The sequence below is a fragment of the Ctenocephalides felis genome, unplaced genomic scaffold, assembly GCF_003426905.1.
Source record: "Ctenocephalides felis isolate EL2017-DRISC unplaced genomic scaffold, ASM342690v1 CF-g0.4_SCAFFOLD_03570, whole genome shotgun sequence".
In the NCBI taxonomy this organism is placed as follows: Eukaryota; Metazoa; Arthropoda; class Insecta; order Siphonaptera; family Pulicidae; genus Ctenocephalides; species Ctenocephalides felis.
In genome coordinates, this window is record NW_020539724.1 from 25,240,630 (window position 1) to 25,263,751 (window position 23,122).

General features: G+C 30.1%; 1 protein-coding gene and 1 non-coding gene across 2 annotated transcripts in view; both read left to right on the forward strand.

Moving 5' to 3' along the window:
- The window catches only part of LOC113383652 (venom protease-like), a 37,427-nt gene extending 15,245 nt beyond the window's left edge, over positions 1–22,182 (forward strand). The window contains exons 3-9 of the mRNA XM_026621902.1: positions 13,030–13,199; positions 14,233–14,371; positions 16,255–16,387; positions 16,960–17,123; positions 17,323–17,424; positions 19,028–19,212; positions 22,042–22,182. Coding sequence (XP_026477687.1) covers positions 13,030–13,199; positions 14,233–14,371; positions 16,255–16,387; positions 16,960–17,123; positions 17,323–17,424; positions 19,028–19,212; positions 22,042–22,182 — 1,034 coding nt within the window. The remainder of the gene's footprint in view (positions 1–13,029; positions 13,200–14,232; positions 14,372–16,254; positions 16,388–16,959; positions 17,124–17,322; positions 17,425–19,027; positions 19,213–22,041) is intronic.
- On the forward strand, positions 13,742–13,954 carry LOC113383867. Its single transcript, XR_003367826.1, has one exon. It is a non-coding gene; the product is annotated as a small nucleolar RNA U3 (small nucleolar RNA).
- Positions 22,183–23,122: the final 940 nt, after the last annotated feature.

A 23,122-nucleotide genomic window follows, 5' to 3' on the forward strand; every position in this document is an offset into this window, starting at 1 on the left:
AAGATGAAAAACTGATTAATTTTTTGGGAAGGCAAGTCCAGCAGTAATGTACTCTCAAAAAAAAAGTTATTTGGCGGACAAAAATGTTAATTGGACATATGTACCTTAAATTATCAGATATTTTATAGAGATTTTAATAATGAAGGAAGATCCAGCAATTTGCCTTAAGATACCATGCCATGCACCTCACTAGTTATATTTTGAGATTCACCGATTATATTTCTTTCTAAATGCTGTATATATTCCTCTATCTAATCAAGTAAAATTATCTCAACCAATGCTCATTGTTTTACAATGAATCCTACAAACCCGGTTTTGGGGCTAAAATGACAAAAATTACCTCAAATCATTCAGTTTTAGTTTATTTTAAAAAATATGAAGTAAGTGTAATACATTGCTCCTTTAACATATCCTACATGTGCCCACAACTTATAAATGATGCACTTTACCTAACCTACGTTATATTCACCATAAGCCAAAAAATACCACTCTTCTGATTCAGTTTCTGAATTTGAGTATTATCTTTTTTCCTTCTATTTCTTTCCTATTATTGTTGAGTCAAGTTTTGTTGAGTCATTTTATTTCCTATTTTTTCTTCACCTTCTGTAAAACATCTTTTTCAGGAAAATCCATCAATACTGTAAATATTGTATTTATAATAGATTTTCTTTTCTTTCATTCGCCCACTAAGACTAAAGTAGTCTAATCTTCGATGCCAAATAAGTTTTTTTATAGATTGGAGCAACTAGGAGTTGGTTTGTTCATAATTTCAATCAAAAACGGCTGCACCAATTTAAGTTAAAAACCATTTGATGTGGTCTTTGCGTATCTATTATCTAGGATATAATTTAACCTTTGAAGCTGCGGACTGTATAAAACAATGATTTGTTGGTATAATTTATGTCTTTGTTGCAAGTTCTTATTACACTAATGATTTGTCATTAAGTTCTATTTGAAAAAGATATTTGTTTCACTTCTAAAACTAAAGTCAACAGTAAATATAAGTGCGATCCAAATCCACTACCCTCTCTACTAGGTAGCAATCATCCGGTGTAAAAGCTCAATGTCATGAAGATTGCCGCCTTCATGGCCAATATAATAGAATGTACGTATATATAATAAATATAATAATATAATAAAACGTCCAAAGAGATGCAATTCGAGACAATCGGGCAAACTGTTTTCTTTTTACAAAAAACAGAAACCAAAAAAAAATTGTCTACGTTTTTGTAAAACATTGTGAACCGAAATTAGAGCTGGTTGACAATTTCCAAAATTAGACTTTTGGAAATTAGACATAATGTATAATATCCAAAATATTTGTTAGAATTAACATGTAGGTGCATGCAGTGTTAGAAGTATCGAGGCAAAGTATCGATACCAAGTACTGAAAAAAGAATCGAGGCAAAGTATCGATTCCAAAAAGTATCGTGGCAAAAGTATCGATACTACTCAGTATCGAATATTGAGTACTTTTCACCAAAATCAACAAAAGTGCAAGAGAGATCTAAAACTCTCTACAGATCGAATTACAATATTATGATAAATTCTATTGCCTGGATTTGATGCTGTTAAATCAGCATCATTTTCAATATTTTGAGAAGTCTTAAACAATAATTTTTCGATACTAATTTCAAACTCGATTTACATAGAAAAGAAAACTGCTCATTGATTAAAAATAGTATCGTTTTGTGACGAAAGTATTCATTTATAATTTAGTATCGGCTAATTTATATCAAGAAGAAAAATACTCAATAATTATAAAATAGTATCGTTTTGTGACGAAAGTATTCATTTATAATGATAGTGTCGGCTAATTTATATAAAAAAAACTCATTAATTAAAAAATAGTATCGTTTTGTGACGAAAGTATTCATTTATAATAATAGTGTCGGCTAATTTATATAAAAAAATATTCATTAATTAAAAAATAGTATCGTTTTGTGACGAAAGTTTTCATTTATAACAATAGTGTCGGCTAATTTATATCAAAAGGAAAAGTACTCATTAATGAAAAAAAAGTATCATATTATAAAAAATAGTATTATATTATTTTATGAAGTTGCAAAAGTATCATTGTTTCGAATTAATTATGATTCACCAGAAATATTTGACGATTAAAAATATTTACCTATCTACGAAAGTGACGACTTTCAATAGAAGTATTCAATGATTTCATTGAACGACTTTAATTTAGAATTGAAAATATAACTTTAATAGAAATACTTAATGAATATAAATTAGTACTTATTTTCAACAAAAGTATCAAATTTTGAATATAGAAACGAAAATATAATAATTTTAATAGAAATACTCAATGAATATGAATCAGTTTTATTTTTTTATAAAAAAGTAGCGACTCTTAAATAAAATTACGCTATATTGTTTTGAAATAGTTATTTTTATTCAAATTAATTACAAAAACTATACAATTATAATCAGAATTTTTAACACCGCGCATAATATATAATGCAGGCTTACAAAACTAATAAATATTGAGAATAGACAGAGAAACAAAATAAAATTTAACATTACCATAATTACTTCTATTATCATTAAATACGCAATATAAAAATTAAATTTAATAATATTGTAGGGTATGTATCTTTCGAAGCATTCACCCTATATAAACTAGGCTTCATAAAATGCAATCGAACTTTTGGTGGGGTCAAAAATATAGCCGATACTTTTTGAGTAGAATCGGCGCAAAGTATCGATACCGCCAAAGAATCGGCCTGAAGTATCGATTCGAAAAGTACTCAGTATCGAAGTCAAAGTATCGATACTTACTCAGTATCGATATTATCGTTCTAACACTAGGTGCATGCACATAATTGAATAAATAGAAATAATACAATTGCTCAAAGTAAAATTGGATCTTTGTGCCCCACCCTACTATATATATATATATATATATATATATATATATATATATATATACATAAATAAAAGATGTAAGATGTGTTAGTCTCTGTTTGTGAGTGCGTATAATATATTGTAAAATTTAATGACGCTAATATGGGGAATAACCATCTGATATTAGTACTTCTTCATAAATACCTGCGCAGCAAATCACAAATGTTATGGGAACTGCCAATATTTAATTTGATGATTTTCAATTCTTCTGACCGAGCGATGCGTAACCAATTCTCGCGAATGCCTTCTAATAGACTCGATTAATAATTATTTGAACTTCCGCGCGGTAATTAGATGCTGGGAAAAATATTTAATACTTTTAACGATATGACGCATTTTATTTAATAAAAAAATTAAACATATGTTTTAAACAATATGTGTCGCATTCCGATTAACTTTACACCCTCAAACTTTTATATTTTTGTTAATTAACTTCCCGTTGGCGTAGGGTAAGTTATAGTAATTGCAAAAAAAAACGAGAATGAAAATTTCTATATATCAAAGATACCTGAACATTTTTGTATACCTTAGAAAACTAGTGGGGCGCATGGCATCGTGCCTTAATTGCTGGAACCCCGTATCAAAAATTGACAAAAATTTACGTTTTTAGAAAAAAAAAACTTGAAAGAAGATGTTTTCTTCATTTTGAAATATTTTGGAAATTCTGAACTTTTTTTCAAAGCGACAGTACTGCTTTAACTGTATAGAGACGAAATATCGAAACGCGTAAGCGCCACGTCGCCGTCTAACTGATAAACATTGGTACGGAATCCATGGAAATGCAAACAAAATTTATACTTGTTAAAATCTCTTTAAAATACATGATAATTTGATGTGCATATGTCTAATGATCAGTTTTGGCCGCCAAATAGCATTTTTGTTTTACTTTTTTCACTTTATCCCCGAAACAGCTAAACCTGCCTTCATGAAAATTTAATCAGATCTTCATCTTGTCAATACAAGTTTTTTGAAATACTAAAATTGGACGCTCCGTTCTCTCAAAAACTGAGTTACCGTTTGTGGCACTTTTTGGCCCGTATCTTCGAAACGGCTAGACCTGCCTATGCCAAAAACTAATCAGCACGTCTTCTTATCAACAGCAATCAAATGTTTTTTGAATAACTGAAATCGGTTGAACCGTGTTCCCGGAATCGTCGATAAAAATTTGTGTCCGCACACACACACACACATACATCCATTTTTTCTAAAGTACGCCAAAATGTTCAGAAACCTCTGAAATGTGAAGATATACAAAATTTTTCATTTTCGATTTTTTTGCCATTACTATAACTTACCCTACGGGTATATATCCGGGTATATCTTCTATATATATAAAAATAAGTCGGGTTTTCCTTCCTGACGAAATAACTCCAGAACGCACGAACCGATTTCGACAATTTTGCATTCGTTGGAAAGGTCTCGGTCTCCGCAAGGTTTATAGCTAAGAAAATTAGTTGTGCATGGCATCGTGCCTTAATGCAAGCTGCTGGAACTTCACGCACCGTAATTAAAAATTCGAGTAATAAAAATAATCAATAACTGTTTTAAATAATTTCAAATAGATTATCTTCTATATACATAAAAATAAGTCGAGTTTTTCTTCCTGACGAAATAACTCCAGAACGCACGAACCGATTTCGACAATTTTGCATTCGTTGGAAAGGTCTCGCAAAGCTCAGCAAGGTTTATAGCTAAGAAAATTAGTGGTGCATGGCATCGTGTCCTAATGCAAATTGCTGGAACTTCATGCACCGTAATTAAAAGTTCGAGTAATAAAAATAATCAATTGTTTTAAAACATTTCAAATAGATTATCTACATATATCTACATATGCAAAAAAAATGTAGTTTACCAAAAGGCTCTTCAATAAAACATATAATTTGCAGATTCACTTTCATTTTCTCAGAGAAGTTCAACTCATTTTTGTAATCGAAATAAATTCATTAATGTTGTGTAATAAAATCAAATTTCTTCCTTTTCAAATATAAACCAAACAAAAAATTTCTTCATCTTTCTCACGAAACCATCTGGTGGCGAAAAGGAGTTCGTCGGGTTTGCTAGTATATGTATATAAATAAGTTGGGTTTTCCTTCCTGGCGATATAACTCCAGAACGCAAGAACCGATTTCGACAATTTTGCGTTCGTTGGAAAAGTCTCGAGCTCCGCAAGGTTTATAGCTAAGAAAATAAGTGTGCATGGCATCGTGCCTTAATGCGAGATTGCAATTTCCAGTTTGCCTTGCGTTCGCAATGACAACTAACATGCCGCAAGGCCAATCGCTTAGTGTTTGCGGGATAAATTTCAAACAGATTATTTAGAAAATCATTATCTATCACATGGGCAGTTATACGTTGCCTGTTCACGAGTTGGAAAACCATCCGCTTTTTTGTGTTAACGTCAGACCAAAAAACAAAAAATGTGGTTTACCAAAGACCACTTCCATGAAACGGATAATTTGCGGATTTACTTTTATTCACTTAGAGAAGTTCAACTAAAAAGTACTTCATTTTTGTAATCTAAATAAATTCATTCCTGTTGTGTAATAAAAAAAATTCCTTTTCAAATATAAAACAAACAAAAAAAATCATCATCTTTCTCACGAAACCATCTGGTGGCGAAACGGAGTTCGTCAGGTTTGCAAGTATCCCTATAAAAAAAAACGATTCCTATTGATAGGGAGATGTGCTGATTAGTTTTTGTCAAAGACAGGTCCTGCCGTTACAGAGATACGGACCAAAGAGTGCAGAAAATAAACATAGAGTTTTTGAAAGAACAGAACATTCGAATGACTTAAAAAACATTAAGTTTGTAATGATGGTGAGAAGTGGTGATTAGTTTTTGGCAGAGCTGTTTCGGAGATACAGAGCTAAATGTGCAGAATATGTCAGTTTTTGAGAGAACTAAGCATCCGATTTGAATGATTCAAAAAACTTTCTGTTTGTTTTGCCAAACGATTGGTTTTAAAAAAAGATTTTTTTTTATTTCAAAGTCTAATTATTTTTAGTTTCTAAAAAATATTTTTTTTTGAGTATCGAAAATTTTAATTTTAATTTTAATTCTAGCTAAAGTTCTAAAGCTCACTTATATTCTTCAAATAAATAATATTGACTTATCAATTCAGTTTATATCGTTCTTTTAAATATTAGACAATGTCCTTCATTTCAAACCCGATTGATTAGGTTTTGTTTAATTGCTTTTCTGGAAACATATATAATTATCGTCGTCCAATTCATAAGTTCTTATATTTTATCTATAAAATATGAATAATGAAAGTTACAGTATTTATAATAATCTATTTGAAAACATTTAATATTTATCCAATATTTCATTACGATACGGTAAGTTCCAGCAATTTAACTTAAGCACGATGCCATATACCACTAGTTGTAATATTTTGTTGTTAAATTAAAATTGAAATCTGATAGTAGACATGTATTGTGATTTAATTCACATACCTCGATAATAAACGCGATCAAACCATTTCGTGTTCGTAATTGGATCTAATTAAAATCATAACAATGGTTTTAATGGATACATGGGAGAAATTTTCGTTGAAATCTTAATATTTCTTGGTATTGATTAAAAATTTAAAGTAGAATGTGTAATTTTTATTTACGTAATGCCTACCTTTATGTTTGGAAACAAGTATTGTTCCAACATACAACATATAATTAAAACATACTAATTATAAATAAATAGCACTTCTTATTCATGAAACAAATGACAATAAATGTTAAATATATACTGAAAAAAAAGATTTTGATTATTTTATGTAGGTTAGAGCGGGGCTTGAAGGTCCGTAGGTATAAAGGACCATGCGCCGCCGTTATCGCAAAAACAAGTAAAGTTAGGAAATATTTGAAAGTAGAGGTCCAATGATGAATAACCAGCCAAAACAAAAATATTTTCTGTCGTAGTTAGTTTTTTTGGTTGTGAGCACTGTTGTTTAGTTTTCCAGACCTTAATATAATTTTTAAGTATATGTTATTTTATTGCTTTATCAGATTGTTATTCTATGGTTTTATCCGTATTGTTATTTTTAAATTAAACAGTTTTTATATGACCTCTATAAATGCTTACATGTGGGTGGGGTAAAAAAGACCAACTAAATATCTTTTCAAATGTGTAAATAATGAAACATAGTAAATAAAAAAGTGAATTAATTTAATAAAGCAATTTTACAAGAGAGAAATTAAATTAATAATTATTTCAAATCTGCTGATAAATAATTCTGACTAAATACTAGATCAGGATTATATGAGATGTGATCTCTTAAAAAATGAGCTTCTGAAATTTATATTTTGCATTTAATAATGTAGCAATCCATGGTAGCAATTATTTTATAAAAGCTCGTCAAAATTGAAAAAGGATCTGTTTGATCCCTGGCTGTCCCTTTTTACCCCGTCGATATGGGATAAAAATGACAAATTTTTGAAAAAATATTAAAAAATTACATCTCTATAATCAGTTGAATCAGGTTGAAGCTATAACCATTTTTCTGTCTTAATATCTTTCAATAGGGTAGGGCCGGGCCCAAAGGTCCAATTTAGCTTTGAGCAATCATATTGTAAAAATCAAATACATAAGAAATACAAATTTTACATATCAAACAAGCAACTATCTGACTAAATTCAGTAAAACTCCAGCTAATTCTACATTGTAAAAATCTGTTTTTTGCTGTTTTTTAAAAACTGTCATCTGATCCTTTTTACCCCACAGGCGGGATAAAATGGCGGTCAGGGATAAACAGGTACAATGTTTAATTTTTAATTTTAATGGTTATTAAATAAGGAAGTAATTGCTACATTATTCAACCAATGCAAAATATAAATTTCACGGGTACATTTTTTACAGAGATATCAGTGTATATAACCTCAATCTGGTACTTTGTCAGCAATATTCATCAGCAGAGTTAAAATAACTATTCATTTATTTCATCTCTTGTAAAATTGCTTTTTTACCTCAATATAATTTTTTATTATTATTTTACCTTTGCCAGAGTAAAGGTTCTGTCGGTTCTTTTTACCCCACCTACGTTTAAGCTTTTATCCACAACCTAGAAAAAACTGTTAAATCTAACTTAAAATTAACAATACGTTTTATAAAACAATTAAATAACGTATAACGAAAATTATATGAAGATCTTGTAAACTAAACAACAGTGCTCACAACCAAAAAAAGTTACAACAAAAGAAAACACCTTTATGATGGATTTTCAAACATTGCCATTGACCACGATGGTCAGAATCAAGGTCGCTGAATACAACTTTTTTCCTCTAAGTTAAAATTTTTAACATTTTGAACATCTGTATTTAAAAAAAATTCTGAGATACAGGTGGTGGATCTTTTTACCTACAGACCTTTAAACCCCACTTTACGCTATCGCAACTTAATTTCAAAATAAATTCGACCAAATCGAGTTTAGATAAACTTATCTGATGAGAATTTCTTTCCAAATTACGTTTGATCATTATATGTAGTTTGCATTTTTGGAAAACAAATCTCTAATAAGATATATAAATACTAGAGTAGCATTTTATTAAAAATAATATACACATTTTTTTGGCGACACAAATGGATAATGATAAACGATAATCCTCATCGACATATATCAAATGGCTTTTAAATTTCTGGAATCGGTTTAGGGGTTTTTGACCACGTCGATGAAAAGTCTAATTTTGACAAACGCTAAAAAAACGATACTAATTTTTGCAAACTTTAACGAATTTTTAAAATTAAACAACTTGTCGTAGGACCATAATATTTCAGTATCATCTATAAGACTATGGGATCTACCGTCAAAAAAAAAATCACAAAAATTGTCTTCAGAATTACGGGCTAATAAGTGGACGAAAAATTTTTCACTTTTCTGCTATTTATAAAGAAACGGCTTGGGAAAACTGATAAACGCTAATCCTCATCAAGGTGCATCGAATGGCTTTTACATTTTTGAAATCGGTCCAGCCGTTTTTGAGAAAACGTCGATTTACGACAAAAAATGTCTTCACATACACACACACACATACTTTTCCTAAATTTGGTCTCATTCTCCTTCAGAAAGTTAAAAATAAAACCTAAAAGTCAATAAAACAAAAGCTTAAAAAAGAGGAAAAAATGTACGAAATTCGAATATAAACTGGTTAAATCTTAAACTATTTTTAAAAAATAATAAAAAACGGAAACCTTTTTGTTAGAAACCATCAGCTCAAAGGCAATTATCAACTTTGTATATAGTAGTTGCGAACAACTGCATAAATCAAGGTTATTTGGCATGTGTTAATTATTTACTTCAATAGAATTTTATTTTTATTTATTATTCGAGACGTCAGTTATGATTCACATTAAGTAGATACGTATGTAAAATTATTTGAATAAAATTATTGTTTACGCAAAAATATTCTGGACATCTTGAACTACACGTATAAATTGTGTTAGAATAATAAAGCATATTGTGGAAAATTATAGGCAAATGTAAGGGATGTTTTTTAAATACTTCAATCTTTCCTTCTACAGATTAAAATTCATATTAGTGATGTTTTTATTTTTTCTCCTAACTTTCTGTACTTATATAAAGATGGGGTTTACAATAAGGCGGGTCATTAACCCATAAATCCCCGTCGCGAACAACCCTAATTTTGTGCAGTAGCGATATCAATTTTCACTTGGAAATATAAATATTAAATATGTTCCCAAGTAAAAATAGCCCACTCATTAGAAAAATTCTGATATTAAAATAATCAAATATGGATTGAACAACCGTTGGGTTAACTAAACTCCGAGTGATCTAAAAATACGACATAAGGAGAAATATCAGCCCAAAAGCTTATAGAACGTAAGGTTTCGATTGCTGTTAAAACATGAATATATTTATATATATATATATATATATATATATATGTGTGTGTGTTCTGAAATATTTTTTTGAAAGATGTACTCATCGCGCTTTATAAGTATAATTAAACATATTTTGTTTAGGTACATATTACATAAAGTTGATAAAATGTGATACGAACGCAATTTCTAATTAGAATACGGATTTTATTTTCAGTTATGATCAATTTTCTGTGATTACTGTTAACCAAATACTTTTCAATGGCAAACTAATTAATAAAAAAAAGTTTTGAATGTTTAAAAAAATATATTGGATTATTAACCAAAATCAGTTAGTTTGAAATTATCATTTAAATATATAATAATTGTAACCTTTCGCAGCCTTGCTTTGCTTGATTCACCGAACGGAATCCATTTCTTTGTTTAATTCGACCCTGGTGAATAGTTATATTTGATACAAATTAATTTTTTGTGCAATGACCGCCACAACAAAAAAAAAATTATATGAACTATTGTCCAGGCGACAACAATTGCAAATGACAATAATTGTAACGCTTTTATTGTCATAGTTTACCTATGGATGCTCTTAATGTACTGTAATCAGTCAACGGCCACTATATCTGTGGTCCAGATCTAATATACATATAAAGTATTATTTGCAGAGCAAAAATTATTATAAATATCAGTGCATTTAGTCTAAAATGATCAGTTTTCTATATTTCTGTGCAAAGTGAATAGTGATACACTATTATGAATTAGGAATTTTTCTAAATTGAACATTAATTGTTTATGAACCTCATTTAAATTACGAAATTTATCAATTAAATATTATATTTTTAAACAAAACTATAATAATAATTTAATTAAATTATTGAAATGTGTATATTAATTTAAATTATAAAAGTGAATTAAAGATAAACGTCAATAAGTGTTAATATTTATTCTACTCTGTGCTTTATATAAGCCTGATTATAAATGTAATAATGTTTAGTGAAAACCATTAAATAAACTTTTTTACAGACCCTTGTAGTTAATTAGTGGCCAAAAATATGCTAATTAAATTTCACATTTAAATACTTGAAAATTTATACAAATATTTAAATAAAGTTACTTATAAAGAATTATTAAATTTCAAGTGTTTGTTCACACTCACCCTTACCATGTTTTGGGCATATGATATTTGTATGAAACTGATGCTATGGCCAGCAATGTTGCAAATAGCACAAATGAAAGGACTATGTCGTCCTCAACAAATTGTAGTTGTTCCCGCTCCAACCATAATCATGCCAACTGTGCCTCCTCCAGAACCAACCGTTGCTCCGGAAACCACTACCATTGGCATCATAGATGCATCCACATTCCCAACAGTACCTCCTGGAACAGATTCCTGTGTGGATTGCGCCACAGAAACTACGGTACCTCCTGTTACTGAACCTCCTACGGAACCTCCAACAGATCCCGCAACACCACCAGTTATAGACGCATCATCATTTCCCACTGTTCCTCCAGGAACAGATGCATGCCCAGATTGCACCCCTTCTACCGAACCTGTTCCTACTGAACCACCAACTGAACCTCCAACTGAACCTGCCACTGAACCTCCCACTGAACCTCCTACTGAACTTCCCACCGAACCTCCTACAGAAGCTCCTGCACCAACCGACCCTCCCGTTATAGATGCTTCATCGTTTCCAACGGTACCTCCTGGCACAGATGCTTGCCCAGATTGTAGTCCCTCGACAGAACCTATGCCAACAGAAGTAACCGATTTACCAACAGAACCGCCTTCCCCTACACAGCCCCCAGTTATAAGCCCGTCTGCTTTTCCTACTGTACCACCAGGTCCTGACGCTTGTCCAGACTGTTCGCCATCTACCGAACCCGTTCCTGCGACTTCGCCGGATTCCATGGAACCCCCCGTAATAAGTCCCTCGCCGTTTCCAACAGTGCCTCCTGGTACTGACAGTTGTCCGGATTGTGATACAACTGTTGCTCCCGAAACCGAAGCTCCACCTCCTGTACCTTCACCAGAACCTCAGCCATCTCCACCTACTCTAACCGCTTCTTCTTTTCCTACTGTACCTCCTGGGGAAGACGCTTGTCAGGATTGCGCCGAAACTGGAAATGTAGACGAGAGAGCGCCTATGTTAAGAGCATATCAAACTACCAAAAAGCCGTACAAACCTGTTGTGTTTCCGGGAGAGGTGTCGGTGCACACAGGTAATGCAAAACGGAACAATGGCCTAATTAAATTCTCATTAAAAACAGTTCTACAAAGCGGCGAATTGGAGAATGCAAAATCATTTGCTAAAAGATCATTGCTTCAAAATAGTAATCATCTAGTACAAAATTACATAAATCTTAGCTATCCTCGGCAGTCTAATATAGTACAACTGCTGCTAAGAAATCATACAAAAATTACTCGAATACCAAACATAAATAATATAGAAGTTCTCGATAAAATTAAATATAACTCACATGAGAGAAATAAAGCGTCTAACAATAAAAATTTGTTCACATATAAATCAAAACTACCGAATGAAAACAAATCTAATCATGAGTATAACCATGAGAAAATTAGACGAGAAAATAATGCAATAAAGAGCAATTTATCAGAAGCATTTAATGAACGTTGGAATTATGATAATAATAAAAATTCTCAAATTACATTTCCACAGTACGCTAAATCATTTCCTTACATTCAACCGATAGATATCGAGCAAATAAAAGGACATATTTTAGACAGTATTGAAAATAAAAAAACAAAGATTTTAAATATTCTAAAAAGTAATTTCTCGGCCATCACTTTATAGTTTTTATGAGTATTTTATATTATAATCAATCATTTACTGACATTTACATTTATCATCAATCACAAAGTTATGTTTCAAAGTAATTAAGTCTCGAAATAATTTCTAAGTAAACTACTGACAACTGCAGTCATTTTTCTTGACCAACAATCTCATCTACCATTGTCTAGAAGCACCATTGACTAAGTAGCTGATTTTTTAAAAAGTTAATTGCATATCACTAATAGATTAAATATATTATTTTGAAATTTGTTTTTTCGCGCAAATATAAAAGGTACAGGTTTCCTATTCCTTTCCTTGTTAATCCTTTAACCCATCGTTTTATAACAAAACCTAAAATCCTTGGCACTACTCCTAAAACAAAATCGCGACCAAAGATCCATCTTCCTCAAATCCTTACAACAACTAAAAACAAAAACAAAACTAAGCAAAATCAACTGTGATACAAGAAGTTTGGTATGGTCTTCACAGGCGGAGATAGATCAACGCCTTGCTCGACTCCTGAACGTAGGCAGGGTGCGTGCGTCAACATCAGGCGTTGTGTTCCCTTGATCAGAGTTCTTCAGGCTGCTGCCAGGCAACCAGAAGCCGCCGTCTATTTGAGAAACAGCGTTTGCGGGTATGAGGGGTCCGACCCAAAGGTAAGGAACACTCGTTGATTTTAGATTTATTAACTTCCCGTAGGGCAAGTTATAGTAATCGCAAAAAAATTGAAAATGAAAATTTTTATATATCTATTATCGTTTTACGTTTAATACTACTATTATCATTTTATTTATCATTTATTCGCTTATTTAATCTTTTTTATTTTTATTTTAAATTTCCCTTAGGGTAAGTAATAGTAATCGTAAAAAATCGGATTTTTTCGCAAAAAGTTAAAGGTCGTATTTTATGTGATATGTCATATTTAGTTTCATGTTTGATGTAACTACTATCTGTATTAGCTAGATAAAAATAAAATTTTCAAAAATATGACGAATACTGAATTAGAAAAAATCATATACATATTATGAAGTTCGATCATGTACTCATTTACGCCCAACGCTGCTTCTATAAGCAAAACTTGAAAATGGAATGTTAGATGTTAGATGTCACCGCTTCGTATACCTGCGTCACGTTAACCTGTAATCGCCGCACAAACCTGAAAGAATTTTACCTGTCTCGGTCAAAACGTCGTTTCGTCAAGATCATACTTCACAGGATCATTTCTGTAGTATGTCTTCACAATCTCTTCACTCAAACGTGGAGTTGATGCGACCTCGACGATGAGTTTTAGCATCGCACCCTGAGCGTGAGAAAGGTGGTCGAACTTCATTTGGAGTTTGATCATCATCGATGACCGTTCGCCAAAATCCCTCGTGGATTTTGGTCATGGGTGTGATGCTTTCTGAGAGGTCTCCATTTAAACATTTAAAGTTATAGTAATCGCAAAAAAAAACGAAAATATTTTTTTTTTTATATCTTTACGTTTCAGAAGTTTCTGAACATTTTGGCATAACTTAGAAAAAATGGATGAATGTGTGTGCGTGTGTGTGGATACAAATTTCGTCGACGATCTCGTGAACACCGATCAACCGATTTGAATCATTCAAAAAACATTCGATTCGTATTGATAAGAAGACGTGCGAAGGTTTTTGGCGAAGGCAGGCAATTTTAATATGTTTATATATTTAGGTCTGCTGCGCTCTAGTTGCAACACCAACTACTAGCAAGCCCGCACCAATAACAAAAGGTTTATTAACTAAAGAAAATGGCTGTGGATTCAGTAATGCAACTCATCCGAAAGTGGTTGGTGGTACGCCTGCTGAATTGAGTAAGTTAAAACTAAATGTGAAGTTCAAATCATTTACACAAAGTACAAATCATTTAATCGCATCTATAAATAAATTTTAAATTAGATGAGAGCGACATAAGCAATGATATTTTCTCACATAAACTTTCTAAATTGTTATACAGTAGAACTCCAATTATCCGAATTAATGGGGACCGGAATCCATTCGGATAATCAAATATTCGGATAATCGGAGTTTGTTTTTAAAATTGCCATTGGAGAGAAAAAAAGTTACGTTTTGATATTGCACTATTTTTTTATTGAATTAAATGAAAGAAACATGACATTTTCACATGTTTTAAATATAAATAAAATGTACTTATGTACAAGTTCAGAAATAAAAAGCATTGTTTTGTAAACATCAAAATCAATTTTTGTATCAAATCAAAACAAACAATGTGCCTACACTGGCTTTGCTGGTGGAAGAATAATAGCGCACTTAGACTTTTTTTGGACAATTTTGTTTCTGAAAGTGATTCGGATAATCGGCGATTCGGATGGTCGGAGTTTGGATAATTGGAGTTCGTATGATTGGAGTTCGGATAATTGGAGTTCTACTATAATATAATTACAATAAAGTAGGAAAGACGCCTGTATACGATGCATATCAGAACTCTTGACAATTAATAGATGATCATTATTAATTTTTTATTATCGGTCTAGTTACTTTTTTATAAATTATTTTTTTTATAAAAACTAAAAGTTGAGAGAAAATTATACAACTGTTTTAATAAATTACCCATCCTGACAGTATGCATTAATTTTATTTTTCAAGCTTTTTTCATTACTATCACAATTACGTTCGGTAATTGTGTTGATATCTAGTGTATGACTTAGTTTTGGAAGGCACCCTAATAGATATCTTATCCTAAGTATTTTTACACCTGTTTTTGGAAATTTGATATCGTACTGACTCATAGCGACCTGACTAGTTTATGCTATCTCACGTCTTTAACCATTTACACCACGGCAAAATAATTAAAAATATATTGGTATTTTTGTTTTTTTTTTTTTTTCGTAAAATCGCCATTAATGGTAAAAAAATATTTCCATAGCTTATATGGTTATAGATTTGTATTCTCATTTCAAAAAGTATACCACTAAAGATTTTAAAAATAATACATTCTTTGTAGCAGGAATGTACTATACATACAAATGTTTTTTATTTATCAATTTAAATAATTTCCAGTATTTCGAAATAATGAAAACGAATTAATTTTATTTTTGTATTATTATATTTTGTATTTATATTTTTATTAAATTCTTTCCCAAATTATATATCTGACAATTTGTAGGTCGTAGATACATCACGATTCAGAACGATGATATATTTGTTAAAAAACTTAATTGTACAAAATGTCAGATAAAATTAAAATATGTGATAAAATCTAACATATTATTTTTATAAATGAAATTATATGAATGTTGCCATTTATTATATTATACAGTACCAAACCATAAAATATTTATAAAAAGTATTATATTTTAATTAGCCTTCAATGCAATAAATATAAAACTATATAGGATTCGGTTTGTGGTCAAATTTCTCTAATTGTTAGTTCTCAAGTCGAACATAAATATTAAAATAACACCGAAAACGAAAGAATAAAGAATAAAGCTAAAGCCATTATTTGTTGCATTCACTTGGTGTTACATCCAATTTGAGCAAAAATTATGGAAAATTGTATTTAACAATCATTTTTTCATCTTTAACAAAAAATATCACGAAACGCTCCTAATTAATTATGATTGGTAACTAATAAATAACCATACGCATACAGTACCATGCCATAAAATAATTATGAAAATGATTATGATCCAAAGTAAACTTCTAACAGAAACTCTTACTTCCTTATATGCCATAGATTCTTGGCCATGGTTAGCAGTTTTAGGCTACAGAAGAGGAGATGGTACTTACCGTTGGCTATGTGGAGGAACATTGGTTTCTGACAGACACATCGTGACGGCAGCGCATTGCGTTTTTGGACGAGACGATCTGTGAGTTTAAATTACGAAAATTTAAATTATATTAGTTAGATCAAGAAATACATCAATGATGTTGAAGAGTATTAGTACATATTAAAATTGAAGTTTCTAGAACATGACTATTTTTGTTTAAATTACATTTAAATTTGAGTATCCTTAAAAAATAGATTTTGTACGCCTGGAATTCAGGCGTATTTTCAACATTTTCAAATTACGGACGGACGTGGGCTTTTTTATTAGGGGACGTCCATTAATCACGTGATCGACTTTTTAAGGATTTTTGGACGCCCCCTCCCCCTTGGTGATACGTGATGATATTCAAAATTAACCTCCCTGTCCCACCAAAAATTACGTGTATTTTTAGTTAGAAGAAACAATCGTTAATTTTTTTATTTTTTTTTAAAAAATATTTGAATTTTTTTGACAAATCTATGTAAAAAATAAATATACGTGATATCTTACTATACTCCTGCCTCCCGCATGTGATATTTCATGATTTTACCCTACGGGAAGTTAATAATGAATTTTTAAGACCTATAATTATTTAGATGAAATATAAAATTCATTTCATTTATCTTCATTAGGGAAATGGTGCGTCTTGGAGAATTGGACTTAGCTTCCACAAATGATGGTGCACATCCAATAGATATTCCGATAGCAGAGAAAATCATGCACGAACAATATAACAGAAAGTCTTCTACAAATGATATTGCTGTTTTAACATTGCGCAGCCCTGTTACATTTTCTGGTGAGCATAAGTATATTAATAAAGCACAAACTCATGCAGTCTAATATGACATTTGAACATAAAATTCCTAATTAAAATATAATAATAAATTCGATGTTTTTTGAATTATTATTAATTCACACTTTCTAGTGCCAATTTTATTTTGAATTTGAGAAAATCTTGTATGACTATTAGAATTAAAAACATTTATAATTTTCAGAATCTATAAAACCAATATGTCTACCAACACCAAGTGATGTTAGAAATGATGTCTATGTTCGCAAATTTCCATTTGTTGCTGGATGGGGAGCCTTACGATTTGGTAATTTTGCAGTTTTAGTTACATCTTAAATAATTTAAGTAAGATTTAAGAATAGGGTAAAGCAGGGCAACGAGTAAAATTAAGAATTTTTTTAACAGCAATATTTGAAAGTAGAGTGAAAATGATGTATAACTAGTTACAATCTAGATTTTTACGTCATCTCTATCTTGAGATAAACAGAAATGTTGGGAAATTTATAACAAAAACGTGATGGAGCACTGTGGTTTAGTTTACTAGATCTTAATATAATTTTCAACTATACGTTATTCAATTATATTATAAGATGTATAGTTATTTTAAATTTAGATTCATCAAGTTTTTATATATAATCTCTATCAACGTTTACATGTACCCACGTACCGTAAAAAGGACCAACTGAATATTCACGTTGGCATTGGTTAACAAAAAGAAATAGTAAATAGAAAAGTAAATTAAATTAAAAGATGCGATTTCTACCAGATTACCCAAACAAATATTAAAAAGAATTACGCGGGAAATTTTCTACTCGAAGATCGCAAAAAATATACGATCTTAAATAAAATGTCAAAAAATAAAAAAAGAGGATCTCATAGGAGATAATCTCTTAAATGCATTTACATCCAATATATTGTCTTAAAAAAATTATATTATTTTGATCGGCAATAAATCTATGCAAATAAAAATAAGAAGCGATTTGATTCCAACCCTGCTGGGAAAAGTAGAACAAGGTGAGAAATTTATGACAAACAGCAAAAAACACATTTCTATAATGACGAAATAGCTGGGAGGTTTATATACTGAACATAGTCAGATTTTTGTTCGTTTTATATTTGTTATTTGTTGCTTGGTTTTTGCAAAGTTTTTTGCTTGGTTTTTGTAAAGTAATAGTTCAAAGTCAAATTGGATCTATGTGCCTCTCCCTATCCTATAGCTGAATAGTTTATAACTGTCTAAAAATATGCATAAATTTTCTATAAAATATTGGTATGGAACATATAATTATGTTTTTTATTATTATAGTTAAAACATTTATCATAATAGTAAAAATCTTATAATTAGATGTCATATAGTTCAAATCCCTTTATTTGCAGAAAGCTTTTAAATCAGTACAAAACTCATTGCTTTTATTTAAAAATTTTCTATGAAAGTGACTATGAATCTTTGCTGAACAATTTTTTTCAACACTTGATTCTAATATACATATTTAAAAATCATATTACAAACAAATGCGCACAATTACTCTGTTTTGAACCGTAAAGATATCGATTTTTTACGATTTTAATATATAATTTTATGTTCTTTGTAAGTATGTTAATTATTACATATTAGTTAATTGATAACAATTTATTCGGCAAAATGCATTATGACCCTTTACTATTTTTGTTTTTTCAAAGAAATTTTAACTTGTTTGAAAATAGAAAGTAGGAACAAAAGTATTACAATGATACAATAATTATAATGATATTATGGATCAGAAGGTATTGCACAAAAATTGTATACAAAAGACATTTTTTGAAAATAATTCTTCAGTATTTTCTGACGATGTAGATATTATTTGCTCATTTTGATTCTATTACTTGCTAAATTACAGTATAAGTTATTGTATTTTTCACTATTTGTTTAGGTGGGCCTTCAGCTACTAAACTTCAAGAACTTCAAATACCAGTGGTGACCAATGAACAGTGCAAAGAAAACTACGCGAGCTTTAAAGCTCAGATTATCGATGAACGGGTTTTGTGCGCTGGATACGCCAATGGTGGCAAAGATGCTTGCCAGGGCGACAGCGGTGGGCCACTTATGTTGCCAGTGGTAAGCAATCTATGAAAACATACCTAATTTATTGACAAACATATCATGATATGTTTAATAACATTTTCATTATCATGGCATTCATTTTACACTGACATTATGATCTACATTCGTGACATCTGTAAAAGGCTTGAACAAAAGTCTCACTTATGTTTTCAGTGGTAAACAATATATGAAAACATACGTTTGACAAACATATTATGATATCAATATTAACATTTTCATTATTGTAACATTAATTTGTCGCTGAGATTATGATCTTACTTTTTGACATCTTTCAAAATAGAAGGCATGAATAATTAACATATCTATTAATATTTAAGATGTAATGATAAATATATTTCTAACCCGTAAAATAAACAAGTATAAAATCTTATTTTATAATAGCACTAACCGTTTGAGTTTAGTGCATAGCAACTTTTACCATATAAATATAAAGTTTGGCTTTTATTAATTTCGCGAGTTTCTGAAACGGTAGTCATATTATACTTTTAGCATGATTTATTTCTTGTTATAAGATATGTCATATTATCTGCACGATTTATCTAAATCTCAAAACGAAAGTTTAAAGAAGTTTTAAATTTCTGATAGTATTCTGAAGAATGTCTGGCTCTTTGGGAAAGGGTAGTGAAGATTACGTGTTTTTTTTTACCATGATCTGTGTACTGTTTTAACTAGTACCATATTATCTGTACCATTTATATAAAATTCAAAACAAAAGTCTCACCCACATGGACATTTTCTAAAAGACACTAATGTGTGGTTATATGGATCTCTCATTTGGCTATATACAAATTAGTTTCAACATCATATATTGTTATAGCTACAAATACTTAAAAAGTGTAATTTATCTACAATCTAGTTAAATTAGATTTTATAAACCAAATTAAAAGATTATATTTGTCGATCACACAGTAAGTTGCGCTGGTCTTACCAAATATAAGTTAATCAAATTAAATATGTGGGTTTATTTTTCAAAATTTTACAGTTTTACAAAAAAATTATTATATCTATATTATAATTTTTTGTTACCATAAGCATATATTACTTACGTTTTCAACTAAAACATTCAATGGAATATTGTACACATAAAAGTAAGAAAAGTAACCACTACTGAAATATTTCTAATTATAAAATTATTATTTCTTGTAAATTGTACTAAAATACTAATATATTCTACTAACTCTATATTCTCTCACAACACTAATCCACCATCTTATGTACAACGTACTAATCAACAAATCATTCTCTAACTTCATAGCCTACTTTTATTAGCGAACAGAACCATTAAAATTTTCATTACAATTAAACTTACAACTATTAATATAATCTTAATATTGAAAAAATCGATTTTTTTATCAAAGTGTTACAAAAGTTATTAAATATTATAGAACCACGAAAGAGGTTTAGTTATAAAAATTTATTGAATTTTGAATTTAATTAGATATATTCTCTTGTGTTATTACCTAATAACCACAAATACCTAGTAACTTAAAATATAATGATAGTTTGTTTAATACTTTAAAATATATCTATTAAAAATATTATTGATCAATTTTACGTGAAATTGATTGATTGATTGATTTTAGGTGAAATTCAAAATTATTTTAGAAACAAGCAGTTTTAATTTAAATTAAAAGCTAAATCTCAATCCTAATGGTTGGGTATATTACTTCATATTTCGAAAAGTACATGGAATTGCGTTTATGATAAAACCACTCTTACAACTACTTGGTTTAAATTGTACGTGATAGCCTCAACATACTCCCAACATTCTAAAATTTTAGAATACGAAACTCGTATATCCTGAATGCCAATGACCATTTTCTATTTAAAACGAAATTTTTGGAAGTAAAATTTATTCTCAAACGCCAAGATGTTTAGAGAACTTTTGAAAATATTACTATTTAAAATAGTAGGGAATACAATACAAAACACTGCCATTTTTGCATTACTTTACATTTCATATATTATCGTCAATCACAGTTAACTTGTTAGAAGACATCATTCTAATATCCTATTGTAATGAAATTTCTAATTCATGTCACAAACTCCTTGGCTTCACATATATTCTAAACCAAAACTCAATTTTTTAAGTAGTAATTTCTGGACTCATCTTTTGTATATAGTACCTAGACTCGATCCGAGTATTTTTTCCATGTGAATCTGCTAGCATGATTAGTGTTTCAATCATTCAAATCGGATGCTTAGTTCTCTCAAAAACTGCCATTTTTTGCACATTTACCTCTATATCTTCCAAATGGCTGGACCTGCCTGTGTCAAGAACTAATCACCACTTCTTCCCATTATTACAAATTGAATGTTTTTTAAATCAATCAAATTCGATTTTCTGTTTTTTTAAAAACTAGATTTCTATTTTCTGCACTCTTTGCTTCGTATCTCCGATGCGGCCGGTCCAAACTTTATCAAAAACCAATCAGCACGGTGTTTTTGAATCATTCAAATCGGTTGTTCCGTACGCCCAAAATTGTCGACACAAATTGTATTTACACATACACGTACAAATCAATTTTTTTTAATGTATGCCAGAATATTCAGAAACCTCTGAAACGTGAAGATAAGCAAAAATTTTCATTTTCGAGTTTTGGACGATTACAATAACTCACCCTACCGGAAGTTAAAAATATTGTCCTTTTAGTTAGAATTAGGAATGAGTACTGCTTTCCATCTATTTGCATCATCCATTTGTCGAACAGTCATCATTCATATGTGGAATAAATCATTCATTAAAAAATTAACATTGATCATTTCTATGTTTAATCGTATAATGAAATTGATTAAATTATAGCTTTACGTTTTTAAATTTAGATCAATGATAACCGGGACGGATACCATTATTACCTGATAGGTGTGGTTTCTTACGGATTCAAATGTGCTGAACCAGGATTTCCTGGAGTCTATACCAGAGTGTCACAGTTTTTGCCATGGATAGAATCAAAGTTGCTTTAATTGTTTCCCTTATTAACTAAGACATCCTATTCATTACTAAAAATTTACCAGACATTGATATTTATTAGAAAATTTTGAGAACCCAAAAATATTTTATATACGAGCATAAGAAGCCGATTCTACCGTGAAAAAGACAAATGTTATGGCAAGGCTATGTTATGTAGCAGTTTTGATATGGAATGGCACTAAAAACTGTTAAATGTGTATGCGCTGACAGGCGTTTTAGATAAAAAAACTTAACCTAGAAAATGTACAACGTCAAAAATTGATGTTATGATAACTGGATCTTTGTGATATGGTTTAATAACACATGAGTGAAGTCGCATTTTATGTATAAAACGCCTGATTGTACTGCAAATACATGGTATTTTGACAGTATTTAGTACGATTTGGAATGAAAACTGCCACGTAACATAGCCTTGCCATAACATTGGTCTATTTTACGGCAGAATCGGCCCATAAGTATTACTATTTTCCAACTATTTTTACTGAATTGGGCTAAACAGTTCATTTATAAATTTATCATAATCAATTATCATAAGTTTAGCGACATATACTATACTTTATAAGATAAAAATCATTACATCACTTAATATTTAATGGATACACATTTCGAATAAATACAATAATTTGTACTAAAATATTATTATAGTACATATGCAACAATTGGTCAACATTTTAAAAAGTGATAATATCTTGAATTGAACCTGTTCTTGAATTTTGGTTTACAATAATTTGGGTCAAATAGAGTCTAACAAAAAGAAAGGTTTAAAAATAACTTCAACTTAACTTCAAAGTATTATCACAATGTTGAAATGCTGTAATCATTTCCCATTAAATACAATTGTAATCGAACCCATTTACCTCATCACAAATTTGACCAATTATTTTATCCTGATCAACTCGGTCAATTCAATTATATTTCTACTTAATATATTTT